Source organism: Eulemur rufifrons, chromosome 2 (genome assembly GCF_041146395.1).
Source record: "Eulemur rufifrons isolate Redbay chromosome 2, OSU_ERuf_1, whole genome shotgun sequence".
In the NCBI taxonomy this organism is placed as follows: Eukaryota; Metazoa; Chordata; class Mammalia; order Primates; family Lemuridae; genus Eulemur; species Eulemur rufifrons.
In genome coordinates this window covers 101,281,120-101,302,487 of record NC_090984.1, presented here as the reverse complement: position 1 = coordinate 101,302,487, position 21,368 = coordinate 101,281,120, and the positions used below count along the sequence as shown (strand labels likewise).

The 21,368-nt window shown below is 35.7% G+C and overlaps 1 protein-coding gene across 3 annotated transcripts in view; it reads right to left on the bottom strand.

Annotated features, from left to right (window-relative positions):
* YLPM1 (YLP motif containing 1) overlaps positions 1–21,368 on the bottom strand; it is a 61,664-nt gene that overhangs the window by 3,409 nt on the left and 36,887 nt on the right. For 2 of the 3 annotated variants that reach the window (XM_069488975.1, XM_069488994.1), the window contains 9 exons: positions 20,621–20,775; positions 17,214–17,276; positions 16,796–16,915; positions 16,380–16,556; positions 16,208–16,291; positions 15,573–15,656; positions 12,725–12,805; positions 9,532–9,583; positions 3,923–4,053 (listed from right to left, as the gene is read on the bottom strand). In XM_069488975.1, coding sequence (XP_069345076.1) covers positions 3,923–4,053; positions 9,532–9,583; positions 12,725–12,805; positions 15,573–15,656; positions 16,208–16,291; positions 16,380–16,556; positions 16,796–16,915; positions 17,214–17,276; positions 20,621–20,775 — 947 coding nt within the window. Of the gene's footprint in view, positions 1–3,922; positions 4,054–9,531; positions 9,584–12,724; positions 12,806–15,572; positions 15,657–16,207; positions 16,292–16,379; positions 16,557–16,795; positions 16,916–17,213; positions 17,277–20,620; positions 20,776–21,368 lie in introns of those variants that run through there. The other variant, XM_069488984.1, reaches the window with a different exon arrangement.

Sequence of the window (21,368 nt, the reverse complement as noted above, 5' to 3'; positions counted from 1 at the left end):
TTCTTAAAATACATTTTTAGTGTGTAGAAAACCTATGGCTCAATTTCCTTCACAGGCCTCAGTAAGAAGTCTAAGTAATGTGAGCTTCAGTATACAAGATCTTTGGCCCTTCTACCCAACAATGCTGATGTGTTTATTTTGATTCATGCACACACTCTCTCAGCTCCACCTGGGATCAAGGATACACATTTTAGTGAAAGATGACTCTGTGTTAAGGGGCATGAGGATGGACAGATTGTGGCCACTTACAAAAAAAAAAAAAGTAACCAGCCCACGGTAAATTTAAATCCATGTCCAGGGCATCCTTAGCACACAGTTAAATACACAGATCAATCTCACCGCGCTACTTTTAAATTCATAGTTTAAATTCTAAGTCTTTAAAACTCAGACAAAATAAAGAATGTGGGATTATAAGAAAAAGTATGTAGTTATTTCTTAAATGAGCAGTATGTTTTAGCATAAATGCTCAAGATTTTAAAGTTGGAATTAAAACATTTTGGAAACTATGTATTTTGTTAACATTTCTAATATATACTGATGCTGTATTAAAATTATTTTTTTTATTCTCTGGGAGGCCGAGGCGGGAGGATCGCTCGAGCTCAGAAGTTCGAGACCAGCCTGAGCAAGAGTGAGACCCCATCTCTACTGAAAATAGTAAAAATTAGCCAGGTGTGGTGGTGCATGCCTGTAGTCCCAGCTACTCAGGAGGCTGAGGCAAAAGGATCGCTTGAGCCCAGGAGTTTGAGGTTGCTGTGAGCTAGGCTGACACCACGGCACGCTAGCCCAGACGACAGAGTGAGATTCTGTCCCAAAAATAAAATAAAATAAAATAAAATTGTTTTTTTATTTAACTGCAAAATGATGGAAAGGCAAAAAAATGTAATTTATTTATATGTGGGACTCTTTAACTGGAGGTTAGCTCCTTAAGACAACTCATTCATAGACCTCATACACAGACATTCAACACTGTAGAATAAATGATTACCAAAACATTAAAAATATAAGGTACAAAATAATGACTTTCAGCTAAAAATGACTTTTTAAATGTCAGTGTCCCTAATTGTCCCATAGGTATTTTTGAGATTTATGACTTTTTTAAATTGTTTTTGCCTGTAAAAAAAAAAAACTTATAATACAGAAAAATCTTGACTAACACTCAAAGGTTTGAGGTACATCTATTTCATCCATTGTTGCTAAAAATATTCCTAGAATCCATGAGTTCAACAAACAAGGGAAATATTCACATTCCAGTCATCAAAGAAATACAAATTAAAGTCCAAGTGAGCTACCATTTTATACCAAACTAAGCAAGTGAAAAATTTTAAAATAAATTATATTTTAAAGCTTAGATAAAATTTTAATATAATCAACTTTTACAGAACCACCTTTTTGTTATAGATCAAGCTAATCCCAGGAATCCACCGGTATCTGTAAAAAGTTGATTTATAGAAACCAAGAGATTCCAGGAAAGGAATAACTAATGTACAGCATTCTACATTCTTTGCTACCTGTGGGATTGTGTTCTGATATTGATTTTGGAGAGTGGTTTGAGAGTTAAAAACTATTTGAAGTCAAGGTATAAGCCAGGGGAGGAGAATTAAAGAGGAGCAACTTTAAAGAACTGGAATGTGCACCACTCAGTTCTCTTTGGCCACCCAACTTAACAAAGTAAACTACATGGGATTACATACACACTCCTTATTAAAGAGAGTGATAGTTATCTGAGTAAAAATAAAGGGGAGGAAATGCTTCTCATTTCAGATTATTCACTGTTACCAGATCTATACGTTATTATTCCCAAGGAAGAGCCATTTCTACTTCGTTGGCTCCAACTTTAAAACTGGAATAAGATGTATCAAGACATCAATGGGGCTGGGCACAACAGGAAGGCCATTAATGGGATCTCCCTTTCCATCCCCTCAAGTGACATAGACAAGGTCAGGCTTTGGGCTGTCTGCAGTATTTGAAAGAGCATTGAAACCTGGATTCTTTGGTACCCACTGTCAAAGTTTTACTGGCATTTTTATTCCCTTAGAATAGGATATCCTTTAATATTCAAGCACTGAGAAAATTCATTAAAAAAACCAAAGTGGTTCATAAAGATAAATAATGTACAACCTCATTCTTAATTAAAGAAATGAAAAATGAGATACCACATTTTTCACCTATCAGATTGTCAAAAGTTAAAAAGTTTGATAACAGCACTGATGGTGTAAGTGTGGAAAAATAGGCATTTATTTGCATGTAGGCATGCAAATAGGTGTAACCTTTCTGGAAAACAACTTTATGATATCTGTCAGAATTATAAATCATATTCTATGATCTTGCAGCTTTAGTGTTAAAAATTCACCCTAGGCATATATTCCCAAACAAATGTCAAGATCGCCAGGCGCGATGGCTCAGGCCTGTAATCCCAACACTTTGGGAGGCCAAGGCAGGAAGACGGCTTGAGGTCAAGAGTTCGGGACCAGCTCAGGCAACACAGTGAGACTCTGTCTCTACAAAAAATAGAAAAATTAGCTGGGCATGGTGGCGCACAACTGTGGTCCTAGCTACTTGGGAGGCTGAGGCAGGAGGACCACTTGAGTCCAGGAGTTTGAGGCTGCAGTGAGGTGTGATCACATCACCACACTGTAGCCTGGCTAGAGACTCTGTCTCAAAAAAAACCAAAAAGATGCCAAGACATATGCACCATGACTTTCATCGTAGTATTTGTAGTAGCAACAAAATGAAAACAGCATAAACATCCATCAGTAAGGGACTGGGTGAATAACTGATTGTACAACCAAACAATGGCACACTAGGTAGCCCTTTAAAAAGAATGCTAGGTCTGTATAGGCTTACACAGAAAGATCAAGATGGATTAGCTTGCACAGAAGAATATACATATGATCCCTTTGCTTTGTTATTTTGTTTTAAAGGATATACACATCTATCCCTTTTACTGAATCGACATCTATGTGGAAAGCTCATCCAATGTTCTGGCCTCATTTCTGTTCCCTTTCATAGGAAAACTTCTTCAAAAAGTTGTCTATGCTTGCTGTTCTGTGCTTCATTTTCTATTCACGCTTCAATCTGCTCCAAAGGCTTCTATCTCTTATCTAAGAAAACTACAATCATTGGTGAACTCCACATTGCCAAATCCAATCACCATCTTGCTGTTCCCAACTTACTTGTCTTTTTTGCATCATTTAAAAATTGACTATTCTCTTCTTCTTGAAACACTTACCTCTCTCTGAACTTCTAAATTTTAGAGTCCTGCATCCTATTTATTATCTTTTCCATCTATACTTTCTCCTGGGCAAGATCATTCTGTCTCATGGTTTTAAATACCATTTTCTCAAATTTATTATTTCAATCTGATCTCTCCCATGAATTTCATACTAGTAAATCCAACAGTCAATCTGACATCTTCAATTTAGATTTCTAACTTAATTGGTCCCTCATTGAACTTCTGATTTTTTTTACCCTCAAACTTACTACACTCCCAGTTTTCTCTCTTGCAGTAGATGGCACCACCTACATGGAGTACTCATGGCCAGAATCCCAAGGAGTCAGGCTTAATTCCATCTAACCTTGGACCCTCCACACTTAACACATTAAAAAAATCCCACAGAGTTTTGTTCAACTTCCTATTATACCTGGCTTCTTCACCCCATAACAAAATGGCACAAGTGGCCACTCCCAACTCCTTCAAGGCTGACACCATGTTAGCCTTGTAACCTTTTGTTCTCCGTTTAAGTTACTTGTACATTTTTATCTGATAATTTGTAAGGTTTGACTCCTTTTTTGGATGTGTGACATAATATAGTATAAACTAAATTGATCTAAAAAATAGCATTCATGATCTGTCTATAACTTTCTAACACCAGATGCCTAAATGGGCTCTTCATCTGTGGTAGTTACTGACACAGGCTCTTACCCTCTTTTTCCCAGGCTCAGAAGCACGAGTATCATAATCATCAGGGAGCTGAAGATAATCCTCCATTCTGCTGGCAATCGCCTCCCAGTCACGTTTCCTTTTAGTACCAGTCCTCAAGCCATCCAACTTGTCTGAGGGACAAACACAGAGCCGTGGCATTAAGGAAGAGTGTGAGTTTGCATACAACACACAAACAAGGGAAAAGAAGGCTGGAACACTGTCAGAGGGCACATCCACATTTTTGAGTGCAGCATCACTTGCAGATCCAAACTATCTTCTTGGCTGAGATAATATCAAGTTCTGTGCAATTTCCATTGTTTGGTATTCATACTGGCAGTCATTACATTATGACGTTGGTTTAAGTAACAAACATTGGCAAGGCAAGAAAAGGCACTTGTCTCCTGGCCTCCCTGTCCTCCGTCCTCCCACCCTCCACAGCTCTTATGTTCTGAAGGAAAATGCAAAGTTGGGTTTTTCTGGACAGTATCTTCCATTCTTTTTTTTTCTTTCTAATGCAATATTAACACCACCCATTTGATCTGCAATCATGTGTGATACTGTGTCATATGAAAAGCAGGTAGTACCAACAACTTAATAAGGCAAGGTAATGTTTAAGGAGGTTTTAGATGAACAGTTATTTTGGATTTTGGTCACTGTGAGAGCATTCACCATGAGTAATATTTATGAATAAGTTAACTGCATGAGATCACCATTTTCTTTGGTTATACTATGAAGTGCTATCAACCACTATGAGGCTAAGGTCTAGTCAGCCAAAGAGACCAGATCTGATAATTCTTTCTGAACCTTGAATCTGAGAGGGTTAGGCTTCCCCACAGCTCAAAAACTGTAATCAATTAAATGAATAGGGACTGTGGATTCAGCAATTATGAGATATGAGTTTAGGTGTCTTAAAGAAGAACACGCAATGAAAATGTGTTGAGTCTTTTTTATTGGTTGTTAATATTGATTTTGAATACTACATGTGGAATATTATGAGTTAAATACATTTTTAGCTACATTGAAGTACTAAACTTTTGAATCATCTGAAGTTATATAAACACATTGTTATTAAGCAGGCCAATAAAGGAAAGCCTAAAAACTTCCAAAATACACAATAACCACACTTCACTGAATTCCATAAAGGGTGCAGAGTGTATATAAGAGCAATCTTTTAGACACCAAGTTGGAGAGAACTTGATATGAAAAGAAAAGTGCAATGAAAGCAGTGACAGAAAGGAGAGTGAGTTTATGCATGCTTCAGTATAAAAGTTTCACACACAACTAACTGTACAAGCTTTAGAAACCAGTAAATTTTGCATACTTCGCAAAGCTTTTAGTTCCTAAACCCCTTCCCCATAAAAGCAATTATCATTGAAAAATTAGTAAGGCAAAGTAAAACACTTTACAAAACTCATGAAAATGTTATTGTCTCATTTTGGCAAAATTGTAACATGGATGGGTTCAACAGATCCAGTCTTCTTATCTCCTCTACAAATCACATGCTGTACCGAATGGCTCTATGTGTATATGATGGGCCATATTGTACATGATCTGAAAGAAGTGACCCCTTAACTACACAGGGACACAGAATATGGTATTAGAAAACACAATGAAGTCCCACAAACAATAAAACTGTTCTCAGTTCAACAGTGTATAGTATTACCAGAAGAGTAGGAAGCCCCAACACGCTTATTAAATAAATCTCAAAGGATTTCCAAACTCAGCATGAACAACTTTGACATTAACATATTTCGAAGGAAAAATTTCGTATTTCAATTCCAAGAATAGAGTATGGCCAGGCAGTAATGCAGAAGGGCAGTGTGAAAACTACAAAAACTTTTACTCATACCCTGGGTATATGACAGGAGTTACAGACCAGGAGTTGCAACATGGAATTTTGGAAAAGCACGTATTTCTAGTCAGAGCACCCTTGTTTGAAATGTTTAATTTGAAATTTTATTGTGCAAACACGTTTAAAGTTTCCTTCTTGGGCTGAAGAAAGGCTCACACCTCTTCCACATGGCATACTGGAAACCAAACACACAGATGGATGGCATAAGGTAAGGGAAGAGAAATCTGGGGTGTTAATTACAGAAGAAAGACTGGTATCCAATACACTCACACTAATGATTTTCAGAGGTTTCAAAAGATGAAGTTTTAAGATGAAGATGAAGTTTTAAATCCAACTTGGCAGGTCACAGAATTTTACCAAATCTTCAAAACCGTATGTATTATTATAGCACAACAGAAGAATTTTTTTAGATACATCAATGTATTATATTTTCTAAATGTAAATGGTATTTCTGAAAATCTGTTCAAGGTGAACATACAAGGGTTATGTACCTATACAAATAATAATTACATTTCAATTATGAAGAGATGAGTCTGTTTGACATGTAGAAGGCCAATACCCAACAACTCGTAAGTAGAGACAAATGACATTGAAATGAGAAAAGCAAAAGTACTTTATATGGAGAAACCTAAATTAGGATGATAACAGTCTTAAAGATTCTAGTTCTCACAGTCTGAAAAACTAAAATCATGTCATTTGAATTTAAGCAGCTTCCATGCTGAATCCTAATACCTGATGTGGCATGTAACACCCCCCCTTGCATTAGGGTGCCTGTGTCCCACTGAGGAAGGAGCCAGTCAGGTGGGACTGAAGGTGGGCCACAGGCAGCCTTCAACAACACCATGACACCCATGCCAGATGCAGCTCAGGCCTGTTATAAACTGTTCTAAAATTACACCACTTCCAATTTAACACTCAAAGGCTGAACTGTATGCTGTACTTATGGAACATAGATCAAGAATCTGCAATGAGACCTAACCAACTGCTTCAAAGATTATAGGTAAGTATTTTCTCACTGGCAGACTCATTTTCAATCAAAATTGCTCAGTTTCAGATTCAACTCCTCTTCTAGCTCAATGTGTGACACTGCTAAAGCTTAACACATTTCCACCCACTATAATTACATTACCAAGAATAATTTAAGAGTGTTGGTAAAGTACTCAGAAAAATAAATTGTACGTGGTAATCAAATAAACTAAATTTGTTGTGATAAGGAAGGCAATTTCTCAGACACAAGATCCTCATGTTTTAGAGAAGAATCTTCGTCTCAGTTGGCTCACTGGACCAACCATAGTAGTACTTTTAAGAATGTGATATATGTACACCATGGAGTGCTACTAGGCCATAAAAAAATTAATACCTTTTGTAACAATCTGGATAGAACTGGAGACCATTCTCCCAAGAGAAGTATCATAAGAATGGAAAAGCAAACACCACATGTACTCACTATTAAATTGGAACTAACAGATCAGCGTTCATGTGCACAGATAGAAGTAAAACTCAGTAGCAAACATGTAGGTGGGAGGGGGAAGGAAGGGATGGGTGAAATCATACCTAACGGGTACAATGTACACTATCTGGGTGATGGGCACACTTAAATAACTTTGACTCAAGCAGTATAAAAGCAATCCATGTAAGCCAAACACTTATACCCCTGTATAATTCTGAAATAAAAAAAAAAAACAAAAAAACTGTGACTGGGAAATGAGTCTAGCAACTTTGTAGAATTTCAGGGAGAGTAAAAGTGAAAGTGATGCAAGAATAAATAAATAAATAAATAAAAACAGAATGTTGCCATTTAAAAAAAAAAAAATGCTCACACTCAATTTGCCTTCCTCCATAGCTGGATTAGCTCTCAAGATGACACAGTGGTACAAGACACAAGTCCTTATAGACAACATCATTGTCATTCTTATTAATAACAAACAAAAACCCAACTGCAAACATGGCAAAATTTATTTTCTAGATGCATTACCAGATCTTCAGTGCCTTTAATTTGAAATGGTTTATTAAGAAACCCATTTCTGGAATTCATTGTCCAATATTCTGTCTCTAATATTGACTGAATTTGTATAAAATGCATTTTCTGAGAAGCAAATGGTAGACGGGCCAGAATTTTTTCCAGAAGTTCCAAGAAATACCAAGATTAATATCACATTTTCTTGAATAATCATCACAATTAAATTCCATTTTCCTCTCTCTTTAAAAACTAGAAAGGAAAGTTGAAAACGGACTGGCTCAAGTTTTAAAAAGCATTACCCCAGATCATACATTGCATAAGACCTCTGAAGATTATATTCTTAGCTAAAATATGTATCACTTTTATAATCCCCTTGACTATTTATGTTCTCTCTTTGCTCCAAAAGATAATCAATATTCAGAGAACCAGAAGAGAGAAATAATCTTAGCATTTTATGGGTTATTCTAAATGTACAAAACTTCAAACAGAGTTAATCTAATGTCACAATAAGCAGAACTAAGGCATTATTATTAAAAAAGTAATTTATGATTATGTTCCTACATATTTAATTGTATTTAAACACATAAGTGCTTTAAAGGTCTAGGGGAAAAGAGAGCTGATTATTATTAAGATTTCCCACAGAGGGAAGACTAGCATAAGAATATGTCAATAACCACATATAATTTTTACATGGCATACAGTAAACAAAATTTTTCCACTTGACAACAAACCACCTATCCCAATAATATAATAAAACTACAGTCTGTGGAACTATCTTTTAACATAGGACCTGGTCAAAATCAACTGCTACAAGTAGTTTGGCAAAATGAAAGGCATAATGTAATTGTGTGTAAAATGTACTCCTTTGATGCAAGAAACACATCCCAAGCTAAGAGCTAAATGACTGAAACTTGTTCTATGAATTTAAGATATTTAGATGGTTTCTTCAGTTTTAGAGTAACAGCATGAAACCAGGAAGAGAAACAGAGACTGACAGTCATACTTTATCTATCAGTGAGGCTGACTGTCTCAAAAAGTCCTTAGCACATTTTCTTAGACTTTTATTAATTCATCTTAATCAACATTTGAAGTGGTTCTCTTTAAGTGATGTAAAAAAATTGAAAAAATATTTTGCAGTTATCATCATGAAATACTAGAATTCATTTGATATGTATGTTTTGCTTGATAGATAACCTCACATTAAGCAACTCCAAATTATTTTAACTGATTTACCTTATAATCTGGCACTAAAGACAACTTGAAGGAAAATTTAAATAGAATCTTATAAAGCAAGTGCCTCAAAAACCAGAATTATATATCTACTTCCCTCTACCTAGAAATTCTAATTTATTACACAAGAAAAATAATTGCCTTTAATTAATTAATTTTAAACTTTAATATCTATTATTATCCAAAGTATTCATAATCAGGTTCAACTTTGGACTGCAGTTAAATATTCTTTAAAAAAAAAAAATAAATCTCATCAGCACCAACATTTCTGATTAACACAAAAGAATGGATTTTTTTAAGTGACAGTGTTTTGTTGCTAAATTTATCAGACATGTCTGTTTACTCTAAAAACTTTAAATGGTACTGAAGGCAGTTCTTTTAAAATACTCTTCTTTTCAACCTGTCACGAGAACCAAAGGCTAGCAAAATAGATTGGAAGATGTAAGGTAGGCCAGAAATCTTTGTTTAAGTAGAAGTTTTGGGAAATTTGTTCCTCTTACAGTCGAAAGATCTATGACCATTACCATCAGGTACCACATATAAAAACAGGAAAAAGGAAATACCCACCTAGCTTTGCCTCAGATGTGTCCATCTCCCATTTGCTTTTCGGAATGTAACCCTAAATCGTACACAGAGAGAAGCTCGAAGGGTTAGAAAGAGACACATACATGCATATCACTTTTGAACTGGAAAAGCATTAAAACTGAGAATTGATTCAGTTTCCACTCACTAGTTGTGAATATATTCTTAAGGGAAACACAATCTCCTTATTTTTGAAGAAACTGAATGACCAAATTCACCAAACTTCACTGTCCAGATTTCAGGGTAGTCACTTCAGAATAGTATCATGAAGGCGCTTTGAGGTAGCTACAGTTCAGGACTCACAATTGTAGCCTGAACAACAGCTGTACAGCAAATACAATAAGAATGTACAGGTAGTTACTATGCTAATATTAATATCATTCAGAGAATCTGTAGTACTAGCTAGGTTGTTTTCTAAATGCAACTGCTATTCTCAAGTGATAGTAACTATGAGGTCCAAAGAGTGTTCTTCAAGACAGTTACTTTATATTCCCCTGTAATTTCAAGTACTCAAAAGAAAGAAGAATTGGTATCACTGAACCCAATTACCCAATTATGAAGTTCAACCTCATTTTAAAATGACTCAATCCATTTACCAGTTAAATCATACAAAGTCTAATTTTATTGAATCAATTTCAGAGCATTTTTCTTTCATCAGGTGGAAATTAGATTATTATTTCTGATGTCTTTTAAAATTACGCTTTCCTACTTGCATGAAAAACCAGAAATCTCCACTGGCAACCTACATCTTAAAAGATATTTCATAAAATAACTGGGTGGTTTATTTCAAACTCCCAAAAGATTTTCAAATTTCCCAATGTGTTTTATTGAGCTATATAATAATCCTCTTCATTTATTCACCTGGTAAGTACATGTTTTTCCATGCAATTTATCACAATTGCCCTTTTCCTTCATTTAGATTCTGTTTTCTATTAGACCCTAACATACAGAAACTTTAACATTAGGACCTAGTAAATAGGATAGATTCATCAAAGGTGTCAGCATCTTCTTTAATCAATCAATCTCTCTCTCTACAGTTGGGAATGTTCAAGTTCATACAACAGACTGACACACCGGTAAGCCAGAAAGCATGTTGAAGATTTCATGACAATAGCTTCTGTGTAAGAGTTTACTAGAGCATAATCATTATTTCAGGAAACCTATGGGTTTTATACATTTCTAGTCTTTAAGCCAGAACTAATAATTCAATTTCAATCTACTAGGTAGTATTTCAGGTTATAAATTATATCAGTTTTTTCCAAATACATTTTTAGAACAAACCAAGACAAAGCTATGCTAAGGTAATGGTGTTAAAAGTTAAGTACTGAGGAACTTGTACAAGTTATATCTCAAAAATCATCTGAAAACCTTAAGTATCACTGGAATAATATATTTATAAACTCTGAATCTTATCTATTAAGTTTATTAAAGCACTAAAGAAGGCAAATTATTATACCAATGACCCCCCCAAAAAGGATTCTCTTAATGAATAAAAGTTTGGAATTCACCCAGTTGTATTAGTCAGTACAGAGTAGAAAATACAAAGTTTACTATTAGAATGGTCTGAATGACATGAGACTTGCTCTTAACCCTTTGGTTAATATTCTCCAAGAATCTTTTACTCTTGGAACACACTCCAATAGTAGAAGATCTGGATTCTGCATCTTTGAATGGGTTAAGAGAAGTTTTTTAACATAAAGCTAAACAAACAAGTGTATTAATTTCCCCTGCTGGAACCATCCTGTGCTTCCTTCAAACTATAACATCCTCCTCCCACTGCTTGAAATGGCAGGCCACTTGGAAATAAATGAGATAGTCTGGCAGAGTAGAATTCAAAGGCTTCCTTGCCATGTCTGATGTAAAAATATAGTAGTACAGTGTTTTACTTTTAAAAATAATATTACAGTCAATTAAAAGTTCCAAGTTTTGACCTACACCTAAGCAAGTCAAGATGTTATAAACCATATCCTGAACTGAAATCTCCACAAAAGAAAGACGGAGCTTCAAAAGCTAAAACATTATAGACTTCTCACGTGATCACTTTCTAGTGCACACGCTGCAAATAACTAAGGAGGTCATCAGCCATATTCCAGAACAGCGTGGACCTTTAAGTGAATTTCCTGCCTACATTTAAAATTATATATGTCAAAATACAATTTAAGAAAAATAGATTTTGTTAAAAAAAAACATACTGAGACTCAAATGCCATTAACTTTAAAACTTATTTTTTAATCCACATTTGAAATCTAGGAATGTAGAGGTTAACACCATCTTTATATAAACACAGTTTCTATCAAGAGTCCTCTATATCACACATAGGTTTGATGGGAGCACTCCTTGGAGACACTGTATACTCCAGGGGATAGAAATCAGAGTTCTCACTTTGTACATTTTCAGAAGAATATGAGAAGCAACTTTAGCAAGGGCTGAAGTATTAAATAAACCAAGTAATATTCTGGATTTTAAAAGCAACATTATTCCAAGGCATTGCTAATTTCTGTACCTCATCAGCAAACACTGAAAAGTCAACATAACTCTATTGGTCGCATATTCGTGAGTGACAGGGTAAAGCAAACATCTCTACAGAGGTGTGATCAAAAGCATTTACATTTAGGTACACAGGAACTTTGAACTCACACTATGTAAGCTCTAATCAGCCTAAGCAAAATCCATTGCCTACACAGTCAGATAATTTTTCCCCATCACTTAGGATAAAATGCAGAAGAACAAATCCAGCAGCCAGTGGCAACTCTCTGCCTCCTCACTCAATAAGTTCTTCTGCCTTAGTTGACAGAAACTCAAATTTTGAGATCTTGTAGCCAAGAAGAGACAATTATGCATATGCTGGGTAGGTTGTACCACATATCTGCTGGAATGTATGAATGCCCTTTCATATGTAATTGATTTTCTTAAAAAGTATACTCCCCTAAAACCACCCACAGAAAGATAAGCGAGTACAAAAGTTTCTTAGCACTTTGTTAAAATTTTCTTTTAACAACATAGTAGAGGGTTCTTTTGGTCTGGGGAAAAATAAAGAGTATCCTTGAAGATGATTATAGAAACTTTTACCATTAAAGTGTATATGAACAGTAGAAATCTGACCACAGATCTGAATTTAAACCTTCCTTAAGAATTTTAATAAAGAGACACTGTTCAAAGTGGTTGGTCTGTCTCCTACCAGTTCGCTTTCCTCTTCTTCTGCATCTTTCTTTTCTTCCTTTTGTTCTTCAATATTTGCATCAAAATCTTCCATCTCTACCTATACCATGTCAACAACCATTTAAAAAAAAAGATTGAGTTAACATTTAGGAAAATGTAGACACTCTTATTTGAGATCTGGACACAGCAAGACAGCACAGACTCACTGTGATATACCAAGTAATTTTTAATAACCTACATTTTGAAATAGAACCGATAAAAGATAGAATGATATTCCTCCCTTAAATTTTCCTGCGATATCCATCTTTACAATTTCCTATAAAGTTAAATGTAATACACCGTTCTAAATAGATAGGTACCTGTTTTGAATTCCTATGGATTACTAGAATTTCTTTTAAAAACCTTTAACAAGTATTTTCCCAATCAGGTAAAACATATATATGATTTAAATTTCAAAATATAAGAAAAGGCATAATAAAAAGTAGGATGATAGTAGGTTGGCCCAGAATGGCAGTAATGCAAATAAAAGTAGATGAATTAAAGAAGTATTTATGAGGTAAAACTAACAAAACTTGTAACTGACTATGTGGTGGAGGGACAGGGTTCAATACTGATATAAGGGAGAGGAGTCAGGGATAACTCCCAGATTTCTGGTTTCAGCAATGAAGTTATTGGTGGTTCTAATTATTAAACAGAATACTAGATGAGGAATAGGTCTGGATAAACTACATTTTGGATAGGTTAAGATTGAGGTGTACGTAGATAATACATGTTTTCTTGTAGGGAATCTGCAAAATATCATAAAAAGAAGAATCATAAAAATCACCTGTTAAGATAGTAATATAATTCACTCTAGTCTTTATAATTTAATATTAAGGGTACATAGGTAGCAATCTAAGCTACTAGAAAGATTCAGACTATCGATACAGAATGTGCAAAATGATAACAGAGCCTAGGATAGAGCCCTAAAGGGGCTCTTTTAAGGACTGGGTAGCAGGAGAAGCCAGCAAAGGAGACTGAAAAGGGATGGCCAGAGAGGTAAAAGGGAAACTGCAAAGAATGCAGACCCACAAAAGTCAAGAGAAAAATTTATCTTTAAGAAGATGGGCTGGCCCAGTGCAGTGGCTCAAGCCTGTAATCCTAGCACTCTCGGAGGCCAAGGTGGAAGGATAGCTTGAACAAGGAGTTCGAGACTAGCCTGAGCAAGAGCAAGACCTCAACTCTACTAAAAATAGAAAAAATTAGCCGAGCATGGTGGTGCATGCCTGTAGTCCCAGCTACTTGGGAGGCTGGAGGCAGGAGGATCGCTTGAGCCCAGGAGTTTGAGGTTGCTGTGAGCTAGGCTGACACCATGGCACTCGCCCAGGCAACAGAGTGAGACTTTGTCTAAAAAAAAAAAAAGAAGGTGGGCACAGCTGGGCATGGTGGCATACACCTATGGTCCCAGCTACTCAGGAGACTGAGGCAGGAGAATCGCCTGAGGCCAGGAGTTCGAGGTTACAGTGAGGTATGATTGCATCACTGCACTCCAGCCTGGGTGACAGAACAAGACCCTATCTCTTTAAACAACAACAACAACAACAACAAAAAAACCCAAGAAGGTAAGTAATGATCAACTATGCAACACAAAATTAAGCAACAGGAGAAGTGAGAATTGTCCACTGTTAGGGAAATCACTGGTAAAAGAGTCACTAGACAATGGTAGGGGCAGAAGCCAGAAGGAAATGGGTTGATGAGTGGCATGGGAGTTAAAAACACATAACACAATCACAACATTGAATATAGATAACTCCCACTCACTGGAAGAGGTCAAACATAACAGAAGTACACAGCTGATTAAATTGGAAAATCTCTACTTTTTCATAACAAAGATTTTCTTCTACCAAATTATTAATTTAGGTAAGAATTACCAATGAGTGAAAATTTGTTGGGGAATAGGATATTAACAGTTTGAAACTATCTCCCTATAGGTCACTTACTATAAAGAGAAAAAAGTAGAAAAATTTGATAGCTACCACCTTAACCAAGTGATCAGTGTTTAAATCACCAATAATGAGATAAAATGACATTATATGGCTCCTGATGTGATGCACTGAGGATACCATATCACTTACGTAGTATTCCTGCTAATGTTTAACCTAATCCTAACATATGGAAACATACAACCCAAATCGAGGGGCATTCTACAAAACAACCAGCCTATACTCTTCAAAAATTTTTTGTCTTTCATGACAATAAAAAAGGCTGAGAAACTGTTTTTATATTAAAAGATTGGATCCTGGATTTTAAAAAGTTGCTACAAAGCACATTACAAGGCCAACTGGCAAAATCTGAATATAAACTGTATATGATATTATTAAAGATGTTTAATTCTGAAAATTTATATAACTTAATACAGCATTTGATCCATGTTAAATTTCCTAAATTTAACAATTAACTGGTTTTGTAAGAGAATGTCCTTGTTCTTAGGAGATACCTATTAAAGTATAAAGGGTGAAGGGTTATGAGGCCTGCAACTTAACTCTCAAATGGTTCCACAATAATAGTGACAACATTAATACTACTAATAATTATATATCCATATAGAGAAAAATGGTGAATCTCGATGAAAGGTATACAGGTATTTTTATACCTATTCGTGCAATTTTTCGGTAGGTTTAACATTTTTCAAAAAAGCCAGGCACAGTGGCTCAGGCCTGTAACCTCAGCAATTCGGGACGCTAAGGGAGGGGAATTGTTTAAGGCCAGGAGTTCTGGACTAGCCTGGGCAACCAAGCAAGACTCTACCAAAATCAACAAAAAAATTTTCAAAGTAAAAAGGTGAAAAAATGTCACTTTGCGTTGCATTCAAAGAAAAGGGCACTCACCTCTTCAATAGCAGCATCTTGAAGCAAAGAACGAATGTCTAGGCGCATCATGTGACGGGGTGCAGTTTCCCAGTGATCAGCCATCTATTGAGACATTCAGAAGGTCAAGTTATCTCTGGAAACCACTCAAAGACCAAGTAAGCATCCAAGATAAATTTAATTTATACTGTGAAGACTAACAGACCAGTTCCAGGGAGAGCTAGGCCACCCCTTTTACTTCTATACAAAGGAAAAGAAATATTTACTAAAGCAGATAGAAAAGATACTATGAAAGAAAATGGGATAAACAAGAGCTTCCAAACAACAGTGCTGATACAGACAAAATAAAGTTCAGATTACAGTCATGGATCACTTAACAATGGGGATATGTTCTGAGAAATGTGTTGTTAGATTATTTTGTCATTGACTGTACTTACACAAATCTAGGTGATATAGCCTACTACATACCTTGCATAGCACGTTACTGTACTGAATACTGTAGGCAATTATAACACAATGGTAAGTATTTGTGTATTCTAAACATCTAAACATAGAAAAGATACAGTAAACATACAGTATTATAATGTTATGGGATCACCGTCTTATATGTAGTCCTTTGTTGACTGAAACATCTATTCTATGTTTCTGAAAATCACCTTATTTATTTCTTTAAGCTTTCTTCCATGAATATTTCTCTTGCCACAAGTCTGGTTATCTGCACTCATTTCAGCCAAATATACCTAAGCAAGAATAAATAATGATTAGGCAAAGAAATATAATGTTTACATGACAAAACAAAGTACTTTAAAGTTTTTTTAAAATCTATACCTCAAATCCCTTGGTTTTTGCTGCACTCCAAAACTGGTCAAAATGTCTAACTCTGTCATTGATGGCATCCAGGATGATGAAGGGGAAAAAGCCATCATCCAGAGTCTTTTTGAAAGTTTTGAACATGCTGGTGCGGTAAGTCTCCTCCATCTCAGCTTCATATTCATATTCCATTACCTAAGATCCCCCAAAAGAGATCTGGAATTAGCAAAAGCAAAGAATCATCCTAAACCTTTTTCCTGGTTAGCATCTGGATACAGATGATTTTGTACCCTTTCCTACACATCTAAGTACTAGAGTTTACGTTCAGAAAAGAGAGAAGTCTTTATCTTCAAAAAAGCCACATCTCTCTCTAAACATGTTTTCCTTTAAATACTATTAATGAATCAGAATGTAATCTGTGAAGAATATCATACCTTCTTTTTCACTTTCTTTCCAGAATCTGGATCTTTTTCTTCTTTTTCCACTTCAGTGATGAAGTAATCATCCAAGCTTAGAACTCTGGGTGCAGGTCCTCCAAATTCTACCTCCTTATCCTAAGAATCATACAATCAAAAAGGTTAAAAAGAATATATGGAATAAATTAGTGAATTTTCACAACAAAGTTCCCTCTTATGGCTAAATAATATGCAATCTTCTGGTGGTTTCAAATCAAGCAGAGGCAAAAATGTTTGCCTAAGTAGATCAAAAATGTATATAGGACAACTTCTACGACATGGGCCAATTATAATGGACTGAATGGAAGATATTAATACTTCTATTGATATCATGCTGCTTTCTAAGAAGGCAAGTGGCTAACAAAAGCAACTGGTCTTTCGGCTTTCCCATACTCACTCGAATAAGTTTTGCAACATGTGTCTTCCCACTGCCAGGCAATCCTCTCATTATAACAACAATCTGAAAAACAATGGAAAAAAAATTACTCAGAGACTTTTTGCAGTAAGACCCTATTATCTGACCATAATGGAATGGAATTACAATAGCAGGAAAAAATTTGAGAAATTCACAAATACGTGAAAATCAGACAACATACTCCTAAATAACCACTAAGTCAAAGAAGAAATCAACAGAGAAATCAGAAAATACTCTGAGATGAATGAAAATGAATACACACCATACCAAAGCTTATGGGATGCAGCTAAAGTAGTGCTAAAAAGGAAACTGATAACTATAAATGTCTATAGTAGAAAAGAAGAAAGATTTCAAATCAATAACCCAAACTTCCACTTTAATACAGTAGAAAAGGCCGGGCGCGGTGGCTCACGCCTGTAATCCTAGCACTCTGGGAGGCCAAGGTGGGTAGATTGAGCTCAGGAGTTCAAGGCCAGCCTGAGCAAGAGCGAGACCCCCGCTAAGACCCCCCCGCTTCTCTACTAAAAATAGAAAGAAATTATATGGACAGCTAAAAATATATATAGAAGAAAAAAAAAATTAGCCAGGCATGGTGGCACATGCCTGTAGTCCCAGCTACTCAGGAGGCTGAGGCAGGAGGATTGCTTGAGCCCAGGAGTTTGAGGTTGCTGTGAGCTAGGCTGATGCCACGGCACTCTAGCCCGGGCAACAGAGTGAGACTCTGTCTCAAAAAAAAAAAAAATACAGTGGAAAAGAGCAAACTAAAAGAAACAGAAAGAAGGAAACAATAAAGATTAGAGCAGAAGTTAATAAAATAGAGAATAGAAAAAAAATAGAGAAAAAAATAAAACCAAAAGCTAGTTCTTTGAAAAGATCAACAAAATTGACCAACTTATAGCTAGACTGACTAAGAAGAAAGAGAGAAGATTCAAATTACTAGAATCAGAAATGAAAGAGGGGACATTACTAACAACCTTACAGAAATAAGAACGGATTATAAAGAAATACTATGAACAACTGTATGTCAACAAATTAGACAACTTAGATAAAATAGACAAATTCCTAGAAAGACACAGACTACCAAAACTGACTCAAGAAGAAATAGACCTGTGACAAGTAAGAGACTAAATTAGTAATTTTAAAAAATTACCCACAAAGGAGAGTCCAGGTCCAGATGGCTTCATCACTGAATGCTACCAAACATTTAAAATTAATACCAACTCTTCACAAAATTTTCAAATAAGTAGAATAGGAAGGAACTATTCCTAACTTATTTTATGAGGCCAGCATCACCCTGACACTAAAACCAGACCAAGATGACAACACAAGAAAACTACGATATCTCTTATGAATATGGATGCAAAAATTCTCAACAAAATACTAGCAATTTTTTTTTTTTTTTCTTTTTTGAGACAGAGTCCTGCTTCTATCACCCTGGCTAGAGTCCCGTGGCATCAGCCTGACTCACAGCAATCTCAAACTCCAGGGCGCAAGCAATACTCCTGCCTCAGTCTCCCGAGTAGCTGGGACTACAGGCATGCGCCACCATGCCCAGCTAATTTTTTCTATATATTTTTAGTTGTGCAGCTAATTTCTTTTCTATTTTTAGTAGAGACGGGGTCTTGCTCTTGCTCAGGCTGGTCTCGAATTCCTGAGCTCAAATAATCCACCTGCCTCGGCCTCCTAGAGTGCTAGGATTATAGGCGTGAGCCACCACGCCTGGCCTAATATTAACAAATTGAATCCAGCAACATATAAAATTACATACCATGACCAACAGGGATTTATCCCAGGAATTTAACATATGAAAATCAATTAGTGTAATAAATCATATCAACAGACTAAAAACTAAAACTCATCTGATCATATCAATTGATACAGAAAAAGCATTAAACAAATCCAATTATCCTTTCGTGATAAAAACATTCAACAAACTAGGAATGGAAAGGAACTTCCTCAACCTGATAAAGTGCATCCATGAAAAATCCAAAGCTAACATCATTCTTATGGTGAAAGACTGTATGTTTTCCCTTTAAGATCAGGAAAAGGATAAGGATGTCCATTCTTGCCACATCTATTCAACACTGTACTAGAGAGTCTAGCCAGGGCAATTAGGTGAGAAAAAGTATTAAAAGACATATGGCTTAGAATGAAAGAAGTAAAACTGTATTTGCAGATGACATGATCTTATATGCAGAAAATCCTAAGAGCCCGCTAAAAATATATTGGAACTAATAAATGAGTTTAGTGATGATGCAGGATACAATATAAATACACAAAAATTAATAGCACTTTTAGTTCTTGCAATGAACAATTCAAAAATGAAATAATTAAGCCAACTATATCAATAATAGCATTAAATATGAATGAATTAAGAAATCCAATCAAAAGGTAGAGATTGTCAGACTGCATGTAAAAATATGATCCAAGTATATAATGTCTACAGGAGACACAGTTTACACTCAAAGACACAAACAGATTGAAAGTAAAGAGATGGTAAAAGATGTATCATGCAAACAGCAACCACAGGAAAGTTGCCTACATTAATAGTAGGCAAAAAGACTTTAAAACAATGACCTATTAATTCTACATACATGGAATCAAAATATCTTGCTGAAATCTCCAGTAAAAGCTTATTAATGGAATCTAATTATTCTGTAATGTAAGACAAATTTAAAAGAATGTATACATTTGGGGGTAACTAGGAAATTAAGCCTAAGCTAATCAAGTCTTCTAATTCTCCTTTTTATTACACATACTATAAAACCAAATCCACTTTTCCTCTTTAAAATGCAATTAATTGAGCTCTCATGAATTATTATTTTTTTTTTTTTTGAGACAGAGTCTCACTCTGTTGCCCAGACTAGAGTGCCGTGGCGTTAGCCCAGCTCACAGCAACCTCAAAGTCCTGGGCTCAAGCTACCCTTCTGTCTCAGCCTCTCGAGTAGCTGGGACTACAGGCATGCACCACCATGCCCGGCTAATTTTTTCTATATAGTTTTAGTTGTCCATATAATTTCTTTCTATTTTTAGTAGAGATGAGGTCTTGCTCTTGCTCAGGCTGGTCTCGAACTCCTGAGCTCAAACGATCCACCCGTCTCGGCTTCCCAGAGTGCTAGGATTACAGGCGTGAGCCACTGCACCCGGCCTCATGAATTATTTTTTAAAGGTTTCAACATTTTTGTTGCCAAGAAATTTAGCTCTAACTTCTTAAAGATTCTATAATGCAGGCAGTTTATATTATAAGGTGATTCACACATGGCAAAATGACTTGAATCTGATATTATTACTATGTTGCAGAAAAGTAGAGAAATTCTGTTCAGGATATTAAAAAGATCTCTTATCATCTTCTGATTTGCAAGAAAACTAGTCAACTTCACAGGACTCACTCTCTCAGGTCTGCTCTCCCGGCCTGGTGGTTTCAAAATATCATCTACATTTTTTGATTCAGGCTTCTTCTCAACCCGTGGAGCTGGAGGGGGCTGGTGGCTTAGTGAAGGAGCTGGCAGGGGCATACGTTCCTCTGGATAAGTTCTTCGTTCTCCTAGGATTCCAGCAATTGAACAAAATTATTATTTATACATTTTTATTTTGAAAGTTTTATATTTATACAGTTTACATTTTGAAACTTAATTCTCCCCACACATCCTAAGGTAATATAATTCCAACCAAGTCTAATTTGAGGGCCATTCTTAACCTTAATTATAGAACATTTAAAGTACTGTAAATCTACTAAAATAAAAAAAATGAAAAGATGAAGGTATGATTTCAGGCAAACAGAATGTTCTGTAAAATACTGAATTCACCCTTGTTTCCATTAAATGTAGGAAAGAAGTTAAACAACAGGACATAAAGGAAGAATAATTAATACTTTGCTGGATAGTCCCAAGTTCTGTAACTTCTGCTTTACAGTTTAAAGAACAGGGCTGGGCCAGGTGGCTCATGCCTGTAATCTAGTACTTTGGGAGGCCAAGATGGGAGGATCACTTGAGGTCAGGAGTTTGTGACCAGCCTGAGCAAGAGCAAGATCCTGTCTCTACTAAAAAATAAAACAGAAAAAATTAGCTGGGTGACTAAAAATAGAAAAAATTAGCCCGGCATGGTGGTGCATGCCTGTAGTACCAGCTATTCGGGAGG